Source organism: Diabrotica virgifera, chromosome 7, assembly GCF_917563875.1.
Source record: "Diabrotica virgifera virgifera chromosome 7, PGI_DIABVI_V3a".
Lineage (NCBI taxonomy): Eukaryota > Metazoa > Arthropoda > Insecta > Coleoptera > Chrysomelidae > Diabrotica > Diabrotica virgifera.
The window spans coordinates 98,112,198-98,125,561 of NC_065449.1; the positions used below are offsets into that span (position 1 = coordinate 98,112,198).

General features: G+C 31.7%; 1 protein-coding gene across 1 annotated transcript in view; it reads right to left on the reverse strand.

Moving 5' to 3' along the window:
- The window catches only part of LOC114330752 (uncharacterized), a 73,894-nt gene that overhangs the window by 44,516 nt on the left and 16,014 nt on the right, over positions 1–13,364 (reverse strand). The window contains exons 3-4 of the mRNA XM_050656579.1: positions 9,663–9,846; positions 2,511–2,707 (exon numbers count right to left, since the gene is read on the reverse strand). Of these exons, the coding sequence (XP_050512536.1) occupies positions 2,511–2,707; positions 9,663–9,846 (381 nt within the window). The remainder of the gene's footprint in view (positions 1–2,510; positions 2,708–9,662; positions 9,847–13,364) is intronic.

Sequence of the window (13,364 nt, forward strand, 5' to 3'; positions counted from 1 at the left end):
CGTTTGTTTCTTTACTCCTGTATTTTTCCATCAACTGCCTTATAATGAAAATTGCGTCTGTTGTTGATCTGCCCTGCATAAAGTCAAATTGATTCTCGGATATGCCGGTCTCTTCACGTATCCGTCTATCAATTACTCTCTCCCATATTTTCATTGTGTGGCTAAGCAGTTTTATAGCCCTGTAGTTTGTACACTGCTGTATATTTCCCTTGTTTTTGTAGGCAGATACTAATATACTGCTTCTCCACTCGTCTGGCATTTGTCCAACTTCCATAATTCTATTAAATAAACCTGCTAGCCACCTTGTTCCTGTCTCTCCCAATGCTTTCCATACTTCCCCAGGAATATCATCTGGTCCTACCGCTTTTCCTTTCTTTATTTTTTGAAGCGCTTGAGATACTTCCTCGTTTGTTATTTTGGTGACCATTGCTGCTACTGTCTCCGTTGACTCCACAGGCTGTCTGTCAAATTCTTCATTTAATAAGCTGTCAAAGTACTTTCTCCATCTCTTTTTGACATCCTGTTCGTGAACTAGTATTTTATTATTTTCATCTCGGATACATCTAATCTGATTAAAATCGTTTGCTTTCTTTGCTCTCTGTTTGGCTATTTTATATATCTTCGTTTCGCCTTCCCTGGTATCAAGTTGATCATATAGGTTTGAATACGCTTCTACTTTAGCTTTTGCTACTGCTTCCTTTTTCGCGACCATATAGTTTTGAAGATCTGTGTTGGATCTGGTTTCTTGCCACTTTTTATATAATTTTCCCTTCTCTTTTATTTTTCCTTGAACTTCGTTTGACCACCACCAAGTCTCTTTATCCTCAAACTATTTTCCTGACGTTTTCCCCAGTATTTCAATAGCAGCTCTCTAATACTACTGGCCATTTTTCTCCAAATTGTAGTAGGGCTTCCTTTCATGTTCCAACATATTTTCTCTACTATTATTTCCCTGAATAGACCTTCTTTCTAATCTTTTAGCATCCACCACTTGATTTTTTGTGGTCCTCTCCAATATTTTGGTTTAGTTTCACTTTTTACTTCGGTGTCCACAACAAGCAGCTTATGTTGTTGGCTTACTGTCTCAATAACTATTACCTTGCACTCCTTGCATTCACGTATGTCTTCTTTCCTTATCATGAAATAGTCTATTTGGGATTGATGTTGTCCACTTTTGTACGTAATAAGTTGAGTGTCTCTCTTTTTACAGAATGTGTTAACAATCGCCATATCTAGTACTGTTGCTAATTCAAGCATATCATCTCCAGCTTCATTTGTAGTTCCAAAGCCTAATCCCCCATGTATTGCTTCGTATCCTGCCTTGGCTTGGCCCACATGTGCATTGAAATCACCTCCTATTATAACTTTCTCCTCTGACGGAATATCACTCAGGACGTCTCCTAATTGGTCATAGAAAGCTCTTCTTTCATTCTCACCCAGACCTGTTTGAGGAGCAAACACACACACAACATTCAATACCTCTTTATCAATTAAAAATGTCACTGACATCATTCTATCACTCGTTCTTACAACTTACACTACGTTATCTTTCATTTCACTATCAGCAATTATACCAACTCCATTTCTAGTGTTACTACTCCCTGCATACCACAATTTGTATCCCTCACCTAGTTCTTTTGTCCTTTGTCCTTTCCACCTAGTTTCTTGAATGCAAGCAATTTGAACTCTCCTTCGTTTGAGTGCATCCACTAACTCCAGACTCTTACCTGTAAGACTACCAAGATTCCACGACCCTATCCTGATTTTTCTAACCTGCAATGGTGTTCCCCCTGAGATAGTCCTCACCCGGAAATCCGAACGGAGGCTCATTTTACTTTCGGCACATTTTACCTCAGCAGATGCCATCATTTCAGTATAAGTTTTTTATATCATTGGAGAAGGTCTTTTCATTATTATGACCTGAAAATATTTTGTTTGGATATTTGATGCCTGAATGCCTTTTCTATCAGCACCATACCCTGCCCTGCACGTTTAGCCAATACACCACCAATGCAGCCAAAGTGCAGTATTACCCCACACCCGCCTGCATTTTTCTGTATAGGCCAGGATCCCTACTGTAAGGACTGCCTTATAAGCCAATGTATTGTCGCCCGTATCCCGCCGCTAGGAGGCACGTACTTTACTCGGGACGCCGTAAAATCCACACCCTTGGACCAAAATGGATGGTTGACATATGAATGGGTGAGTCTTTTCCTGAACTTTAAGATGGGAGTTGACACAATTTTCAATTCCGTCAGATTTAGAAAATCGAAAATTTCGTGTATATAATATAGTGTCACATGTAGGGGTATTGTGGCGCCACTGGCGAGAACTGCCGTTCTCTGGTATTATTTAGATTTAAAAAATATATGCCAACAAAATTTAAAAAACCTGTATTTTACATATAAAATAAACATTAAAAGTAATTACGTTTGTCAATAAAGATTTAGGCTGAAATTTTACTAATCAATATGTTGCGCTTTTTCTAATAAACTTATTTGTATACATACCTATGATGCATATTATTCAGGTTATTCGTAAGAGTATCATTGAACGGCATAACCAAACTGGTAGTATTGGTGAGTGCTGTAACATTTCTAATGTCTACAGATTTCTCTAACATTGGCCTAAGTAATGCCAATAGATTATCCACTTTTTCTTTGAATATTTCAATATCAAAGTTGTTAATAAAATATGGTGAAGGGCTCTAGAAACATAAAAGTATGTTAAATAAATATATATTCAGGTGCAAAAAATTCGATCCACAAAATGTTTCCCATTTATTTGAAGCTTTAAAACCTAGGACTTGTTATATTTCATACATAAATTTAGATATATTCGTATAAGTAGAATTTTTGGACATCTTGGATATTAAAGCACCCTAATATGTCTGTGTAAGATATTGGCATTGGAGCGACCCGGTCCGGCCGTCACATGTAACACCGTTGCCGTATCCTGTATTTTTTCATACTATCACGTTACAATTTTTTGTGATATTATATTTGTGTGTGAAATGTATCATTTTTGTGTATTTTAGGTATGTTCTAATATGTTATGTATATATAGGTTTTTACTTATTATTTTAAATCATTGTGACGTTTAACTTGCTAGAAACCTTGTAATATTGTGTAATGTGTTAAAAGTAAGTAGTTTTGAAACACCAATTAAGTAAAGTTTATTATGTATAATATTTTACCTAGTATAATGACGGAGAAGTAAATATTATTATTCTATTATTCTTGTAGGTACATTTAACATTGATTGAAATTATGAGAGAAATATATAGAAAACAGCATGGCAACACTGCGACGCACAAATATAAAAATTCAGCATCATTCAGCTGTGCCGGCTGTGCGTTACATAGGGTGCTTTAATATCCAAGATGTCCGAATTTTTAATTTCTATACATTACTTTTATATCTGTGGCAAAAAGTCATTGTGACCTTGAAACAACACCCTGTATATTGAAATTTTCAAAATCCATTTGTATATTTGAAAAGAGCACAAAAGACTTAGTTTAATGGTTCGCTTCAATTTTTTGAGCAGACAATTTGATGACTTTAATTTTGAAATTCAAATTTTTAAAAACTGAGATTAAAAATCAGGTATTATTAACTTTTAATAATAAATTATTAAATTTAACGAATAAATATTCGTAAATATAAATATTTAAACATAATCTATACTTTATTTACTACATTGGAACGATCCACTTACTAAATCACAAAAAATTCCAGGTCCGGATTAACAAAAAAATATATGTTAAGTAATCGTGACGTTGAAACAACACCCCGTATATTGAAATTTTAATTATGAAACTCGAGATTTCATCAGGACCTGTAATAGATTTGAACTTACTTTCTTATTATCCCCTAAAATGTCTAATTCTATAATTTCATCTAAACCAATGGTAAACTAGACCAGGGCGCATCTGTAAAAATATTAGTACATTTGGACGTTGAGAGGTGACTCAAATTTTTTTGCAGAAATTTCTTGAAAATAACTCAAATAATAATATTTGAGTTATCCTCCCTCTCAAAAAGGTCCGGAACATTGTTTAAATAATCAAAATGTCAAAAAATTAAGGAAAAATTCGATTTTTTTCTTCGTTTTTTGATTATAACTTTAAGAGTATTCATTTCCGAGAAAAGTTGTATTGACATAAAAGTTGTGTAATTAAATTTCCTACAATATAAAGTTGGTTGAAAATTTAAAAAATAGTCACCCTTGTTGCAAAATAGCAATAATTGGGAAAAAACTATACAAAAACAAGTATTCGCATTTTACGTTTTTCAACCATTTATGCTAAACTTAGGACCTTCAAATTTCACCTGGAAAAACTATATGATACAGTTAAACAATACTGTAAATTTCATTAAGATCGGTTCAATAGATTTTGCAAAATAAATTTTGCAATCCAGCTTTCGCAAAAAAAATTCATTTTTTCAAACTGTTACAGGACTGAAAATAAAGCAGATAGCAAGTTGAAGTCTTTTTTGCTTATAGAAGTGTACTGTACCTTTCATTTGCAATTTGCAAAACTAAAATCGATTAACCACCACGGCGTCAGGAATTTTTTTAAATAAACATTAATTATTGGTGTTGCGCGCAGGACACCGGATAGTTTGCTCTGATTGGGCATTCCAATGACCTTTGATAATTATTGATACATTTTAATTTTTATTATATTTCGATATAAATAAATAAATTTGTTTATTGCAAAATAAAAACACATACTCTATCCTTTAAAATAACACTTTTTTTAGCAAAAACTTTCTTTGTTCATATATTTTAACTTAAGAATAAAACTTTATTATTTTTATACATATGCAATTGTTTAAACAATATTTCACAAACAATAATAAAATTAGTTTGATTTTCGTGGAATTAAAATATTAAAATACAACAAAATATAGAGTAAGAAAATAATATATTGGATGAAGATTAGAAGAAATTTTGGTGGAAATCAACTTTATGTGAATCGAACACCGCTGTCCTGCGCGGAGCACCAATAATTAATGTTTATTTAAAAAAATTCCTGACGCCGTGGTAGTAAATCGATTTTAATTTTGCAAATTGCAAATGAAACGTACAGTACACTTCTATACGCAAAAAAAAATTCAACTTGCTATCTGCTTTATTTTCAGTCCTGTAACATTTTGAAAAAATGAATTGTTTTTGCGAAAGCTGGATTGCAAAATTTATTTTGCAAAATCTATTAAACCGATCTTAATGAAATTTACAGTATTGTTTTACTGTATCATAAAGTTTTTCTGGGTGAAATACGAAGGTCATAAGTGTAGCATAAATGGTTGAAAAACGTAAAATGCGAATACTTGTTTTTGTATGGTTTTTTTTCGCAATTATTGCTATTTTGCAACAAGGGTGACTATTTTTTCAACTTTTAACCAATTCTACATTGTAGGAAATTTAATTACGCAACTTTTATGTCAGTACATCTTTTCTCGGAAATGAATACTTTTAAAGTTATAATCAAAAAACGAAGAACAAAATCGAATTTTTCCTTCATTTTTTGACATTTTAATTATTTAAACAATGTTCCGGACCTTTTTGAGAGGGAGGATAACTCAAATATTATTATTTGAGTTATTTTCAAGCAATTTCTGCAAAAAAATTTGAGTCACCTCTCAACGTCCATCTCAAAACAGATGGGCCCTGGACTAAACGTATTCCTGTAAATAGATGCTAAGTTGAGAAAAGTTAGTTTTCTGCACTCAATAGTTTTTAAGACTATGGCTACTTCTTTTATTTCAAAGTTGAATAATTTCATAAGTGTACCAATAAGCATAAAAACTACGACCCCTTTTTCAAATGTACAGTCTGTCTGAACAGATAATACACTGAGCGTCAGAGAAACGGGCGGCCCACAAAATTGGTCATTTTTGATGTCTCGAATTTCCTAAACCTGTTGTCCGATTTAAGTGATTTTTTTTAATATGTTATACGTTACAGCCTTATTCTTTAACAATATCGCTGTAATAATTTTGTTGCTAAACAGGTAAATTTTCATTGTATACCGGGTGGACCAATCAAACTGTGTTTCTTCTTCAATACGTGTTCAATAATTTTCAAAAATCTATCCAATGACACTAAACGCAATACTCCACTCCACCCCCTGGAGGTGGAGTGGGGGGTAACTTTAAAATCTTAAATGAAAACCCCCAGGTTTTATTGCAGATTTTTAGACTCCCTACCTAAAAGTAAGCAACTTTTATTCGAGACATTTTTATTCGAATTGTGGATAGATGGCGCTATAATTGGAAAAAATGATTTATCGTGATACCATAGGTAAATTATAGAAACGGTCTAATGTTTCGAAAAACACACTTCCAAATGAAAAACCCAAAAATCCGTGTTTAATATTTTTCAAAAGCCTATAGAATAACACTTAACATGACCTTCCACCCCACCCTCTGGAGGTGGGGTGGGTGGTAACTTTAAAATCTTAAAAGGCAACAGTAGCGATCAACAGGTAGCAACAAATGCGGTCCACGATTGCGGCTGTAATTTTGAATATGTTGTCGAGATATTTGGCACACATATTCGTAATATAATAAAGAATGGTGGTATAGAGCCCAATTTGAGAAATATGTTAGTATGTGGAAATTACTCTATAAATAAATAAAATATTGCAAATAGGAGAATGTACCGCCATTAAGAAGAACAAAAAAATAAACTTTCTTCAAATAAACTTTTTTATCCCATGCCTAGATTTTGTGTCATATTGGACCTAGTAAAATTTTTTATCTCTAACAATAAATCGAACATATAACTAAATAACTGATTAGTCAACATAGAGAAAGTGTCACTGTCATTTTGACAAACCTGCGTCAGATTTCTGTTCTGTTATCTGCATAGGGATTACGAACACTCGATACGAATCGTATCCGCCATGTTTTACCGTAGCGTGTTCGTAATCCCTATTACCAGGGATAACCTATGGTACCTATGGTACAAGGATAAATCGTTTTTTCGCCACCATTATAGCGTCACCTATCCACAGTTCGAAAAAATATCTCAAATAAAAGTTACTTACTTTTATGTAAGGAATCCAAATCTGCAATAAAAACCGGGGGTTTCCATTTAAGATTTTAAAGTTACCCCCCACCCCACTTCTAGGGGGTGGAGTGGCGGTCATGTTTAGTGTCATTCGATAGATTTTTGAAAATTATTAACACTTACTTTTCAGTTTTTCGATCCGATGTTTATTTCAAAAAATATTCGACCGTTCCACTACTTTTGGAACACCCTATATTATTGAAGTAAATTTTTCTAAAGCTGCGCTGTCACACCATGTTGGAAGAACTTACATAAAAGAACTTTCTGATCTATTTAAATCAAATACAATACGTGACAAAGTAGAATGTTAAGAAGATTACTGGATGAAGCTTACGGGTGTATTTATCAAATTTGTCAGAATCAACTAACATTTATAGGGGAGTCAAGAGATTTCGACTTCGGAAAAAATAAAACAAGACAGAACTTTTTGTAATTTAATTAAGAAATGTTTAATAACCAACATATCAAAAAGTTCTACTCCAGAAGAGGGTGCTTCATTTTTTGTTAAACAAATGAACTGCGAAATTAGTTTTTTTAATAACTCCGAAAATATAAATCTTAGGAAAAACTGACTTGACCATAGAAAATTTCAGAAAATTTTACACAAAAAACCTTATATAAAGATTTTTCTAAAATTAAATCTATAGCTTCTATAATTTTTTATTTATAACGCTAAAGTCACGTTTCTCACAAACATTGGCGCACTGCAAACTAGCGTTCGGCGAAGTGCACGGTTGAGTTATTTTAATGTAATTCTTTAACTAATGGATCATATGAAATTTTCCAAATTGGCCATGAAAGAAGAACAATGAAGCTATCTTACGGTTATAATAAAAAGAAATAAAATGTATGGGCATAAGTACGGTGTGGCGGAAAGTGAGACTTACATGAATTTTGTTTATAAATAATATAAAAATGTGTAACTAATACAATTTTACCTATAAAACTCTCAAATTTGCACAACTTACCTTCCAAACATCTTATTAAATGATGTTCCATTCAAAAAAATCTCAACAATTTAATTCAAATGATACGACGTCTCAAAATTTGAAAACTTCGTAGTTTTGCAGAATTACTAACACTTTAAGATGGCATTACTCAAGTTTAAACAGATATATTACAATTTTATAGGTGTATTTTAAAGCTTAGGATGTAATCTTTAAAAAGAACTTAATTATTTTACTTTAGACATGAAATACACAATGTCTTTTTGAGAAAATTAAGAAAGATAAAAAATGTAATACAAAAACCGAAATTTACCAGCTAAATAAAATGTTTATACAAAGTGATCAAAACTTTTTTCTGTAAAACTTACCTAAAATACAGTTAATAATAAGCTTCAACAATAATAATTGTTCAACAAAAAATTTTTTGAGCTCATACAATATGTCTGCGTAACTTGGAACCTATTAACTTCTTTATTATCAGTTTTACGGAAAAAAGTTATTTTTTATAAAATACTCTTCATCGTATATAATTCAAGATGCAACCATCAGATATCAAGTTTTATTCGTTTGATCATGTCGATCATGATTGATCAATGAAGTATGTCAAAAAATATGAATTTCACTCAAGAGTAAAGTACCTTTATATTTTACAATATCGAAAACTGTTATTAAGAAAAGTTGTTTGGAATTAAAAACTATGTTTCAATGTTCAATTACCTCCTTCCTGTCCAATTGAAATATTGTGAACTATAAAGGCACTTAACTGTTAAGCGAATATTTTTTACATACCTCGTACAAAATTGACAAAGTTTGATATCTGATGGTTGCGTCTTAGATTTTAGACCACGTAGAGCATTTTATGAAGAATAACTTTTTTCGTAAAATTGATAATAAAATAGTTAGCATAATTGTAATAAAATGATGTAGTAATTTGAGAAAAATTTTGATTTTTTTTTAAATTAGAAGGATGTAATTGTATATTAAAACATATTTTTTAATCCTAAACAACTTTTCATAATAACAATTTTTGATATTCTGGAATATAAAGGTGCTTCACTCTTTAACGAAACTAAAATTTTTGACAACTCGTATAAAATTGACAAAATTTGATATCTAATGGTTGAGTTTTAGATTTTAGTCTATGCAGAGCATTTTATGAAGAATATCTTTTTTTTCGTAAAATTGATAATAAAAAAGTTTCCCATATGGTTCCTAGCTACGCAGACATACTGTATAAGAGCTTTTGTATAAGAATTTTTAAGTTGTAAGTTGCCATATTCGGATTCAACATAATCAAAAATAAAATAGAAACATATTTGATCAAAGTAAAATGATGAATTCAACGATATTTTTAAAATTATTTATACAAAACAATTATTGTTATTGTTTAAACAATTAATACACAATTAGCGGCAAAATCTGTGAGTAGAACTTTTTACTTTAACATGTATATAAACTAACAAAAAAAGTTTTAGAAAAATATAAGCTTGTGTGATTTTTTCCGAAACAATGCATGTTTTCGTTATACTATATTGACTGCCCTATTAATCTAAAGAAATAGTTCATATGTCGCATTATATACTAAAATCATTTTAATTATATTTATATTGTCTAATATTGAAAATATATACTTACGAATTCAAAAGTATGTAAAACATCTGAACATTTTATAATTTGGTCATGAATGTTTTCACTTAGCTTATCTAAATTTTCACTTTCCATAAGGCATTTTTCCTGCATTGTTTTTAATTTTACTGATGATTCAATTTCTTCTTTCACTTTTTGAGTAAGATCATTTTTAAGTTTTTCTTCCAAGTCTCTAAAAATTTAATATATCGATATACAATCATTCAAACTACTCTCCTATCTTCACTATTATACACACAGGGGCAAAATTAACAGAACAGCTTAAAAATGGGACATGTTAGATATCTCGAATTTTCTAAACCTGTTGTCAGATTTGAGTGATTTTTTTAGTATGTTATAGCCTTATTATTTAAAAAAATCGATGTAATAATATTGTTGCTAGACAGGTAAATGTCATTTTATACCGGGTGTAACAATCATACTGTGTTTTTTCCTTAAAGTTCGGAACACCCTGTGAAATATTCTAGCACATATAAAATATTGAAGTTAAAACTCAATTGTAGCCTTTGGCTTTTTAACATTTTGTTTTTTAATTAATTCGCTTATGTTCGATAATAAAAGAGATAAGTACTTTTATATTACAAATGAGGTATGCTATTTGGTATTGATCAATATCATTCCAAATCTCGAGAGCTACTGTTTATACATCTTGTAAGGTTCTAGAAGGTAGCTAACGCTATCGTAGTCTCCTGCCAATTATGTCACACAAATGTTCGATCAGGTTAAGATCTGAACTATGCGATGGCCAATTCAAAGTCCCAAGATTTACCTGTTGTAAATATTCGATTACAGTTTGTGTACGTGAGGTCTGGCATTATCGTGCATTAGCAAAAAATTGTTACCAATATAAGGAGCCGATAGCATGGCAGCTAAGTCCTTCGCTATGTACGATCACTGCTTGAACACACTCATCGAGAGTCAAATTTCTCGTAGCGCGTTCCATTTCCAACAAACAACAAAAAAATACGGACTTAATTGAAACTGTAAATAATAAATCTATAATACTAATTTTCACAACAAATCAGACATTTAGATTAACCAATAAATCGAACACTCGATATCTTCTAGCAAGATTAAGGGAACCGGATATCTTAAAAGCAATTAAGCTACATCTTGCTTTTCTACACGATCAACCAGCTTTAGTATTTTATGATGGATATACCAACACCAGCGTTAAACTATTTTTGGCTTCCGAGGGACTACCTACTAAGACTGAAGAACTACGAAAAATTCTTCTAGAATTTAAAGATGTCTATGGAATTGGTCCAGCTGAGGTAGAAGCTGATCTTGTCGCTTTTAGGTCCTTTCTCACTTCAGAAAGAATTATACACCTGCAAAAATTAAGGGAATGTCACCCAAATTATTATTCCACTAGCTCTCCAAAGCGAAATTTTTAAACAACACGACGTGTTCAGAGGAACTAGAAACCTCAAATAATTTTACTTATGACAACTTTAGTATGGTTCTGTCTAACATTCGTTCTATAAGAAATAAAACTGACGAATTATTTTTGTTTCTAGAGGAATTAGGATTTCCCCGATAGTTGCGGTTACACAGCACTGGCTTGAAGTCAACGAGCCTTTTCTTATAGAAAAATATACCACAATTGCTAGGTATGATCTTCCAAGTTCAGCTCATGGGGTGAACCTAATTCTTTCTACAAAAAATGATTTTTCTCTAATAACAAAATACGACTTTCTGTTGAATGAAGCCTTCTTTGAGTTTTCCTTAGTTAATAATGAAAATCTTAATCTTTACATTATTTGCATCTATAGATCACCTGACTCTTCCGTGGAACTATTTTTTCAGAACCTGCTAAATTTGTTAGATGAATTGCCTCACAAAAGCAGAAAAATTCTATGTCGGGACTTCAACATTAATTATGCTGCTGCTTGTGCTACCCAAATGTTCTTGGTCAACATATTTGAATCGTATGTTCTCTCAATGTACGCAGGGTTATTTCGTTTTAATCAACTGTTTTAAACACTTTTTAAACATTTGTTTATGTCTAAAACAGTTTTTGTTCAAAACAGTTTAAAACATGTTTAAAACAAAAATATAGAACAAAAATAATAGTGAAAATATAATCAAAAACAAAATTAAAGTGAAACAAAATTATAGTGAAGTTTGTCTACCCCATAAAAATTTTATGGGGGTTTTGTTCCCTTAAACCCCCCAAACTTTGGTGTACGTTCTAATTAATTCATTATTGTGATACCATTAGTTAAACACAACGTTTTTAAAACTTTTTTTACCTCTTAGTACTTTTTCGATAAGCCAGTGTTTATCGAGATATTTTGAATATTTGTCAATTCCACCACATATTTGTATATGGTTAAGTACGATTATAGAGACCTGTTAATAATCTGAAAATTTATTTATAATTTACATTTTTAGGTATATTTTGAAAAAGAAGCCACATCTCGATAAAAGGTGACTTGACAAAAAAAGACTAAGAGACAAAAAAGTTTTAAAAATACTATGTTAAACTAATGGTACCACAATAATAGTTTAATTGGAACGTACACTGATATTTGGGGGCTTTAAAGGAACAAAACCCCCATAAAATTTTTATGTAAATATATTAAAAAAGAAGCCGCATCTCGATAAAAACTGGTTTATCGAAAAAATACTAAGAGGCAGAAAAGTTTTTAAAACGTTGTGTTTAACGAATGGTACCACAATAATGAATTAATTAGAACGTACACAAAAGTTTGGGGGGGTTTAAGGGAACAAAACCCCCATAAAATTTTTATAGGGTAGACAAACTTCACTATAATTTTGTTTTAAGATGTTCCTGCAATAAGAATGATACATGTCTATTTTCAATAAAAAATCTCTAATAGTTTTCGATATATTAAAAAAAAATCGATTTTCATTTTGTAACTTCAAAAGGCTGTAACTTTTTTTATGAGCACATTTGTACTAAGGTAAGTTAGGTTCAATCGAACTCTTTTTGACCCCAGAATATGTGGTATAATTTATGACCAATCTTTTCGGGACACCCTGTATAATATCGTATGGCATTTTTGCCTTTCGGACAGTTCCGGCGCCAATTACATCTTTAACCCTGTTTCAAGTAACTAGTGTCGATGTACACTAGCCCAGGGGGACCGACGGCTTAACGTGCTCTCCGAGGCACGGTGAGACGGCTCGTGTCATTATTGGAAATAAAAATGGTTTGTCTTTAGCAGGGCTCGAACCCACGTGCACTGGCGTATGAGGCCAGCGATTATGCCGTTACTCCACGGCCGCTCGCTGGACTTTCACAATAATTATCTTTAACCGAGTTATTAAACCTTGAAAATGGCTATTTTGGCGTTTTTCAAATTTTAAGTCGCTAATAACTCGACAACAGTCAATTCTAGAGAAAAAAAGGCCCAAAGGATCTAAAAAAAATTTGTACGAAGTGAAAAAATTTATTTTTGCGAATTTGTTTAAAATCATTGTTTATCGCCAAACGTCACTAAAATCATTCATTATTGTACTCATTTGCCCTCATTTTCGGCAGTATTGTACTCATTTGCCCTCACTTTGTTGTATTGAAAAAAGAATGTTACTTTACCTGCCGCGATAATTAATCAAATTAACCGAGATTGAATGTAAGTCGTCAATGGCAGCAATCGATTATTTATCTGAGTGAAATTAAAATTTATTTACTTTAATTATTAAAAATATTGTACAAAATTT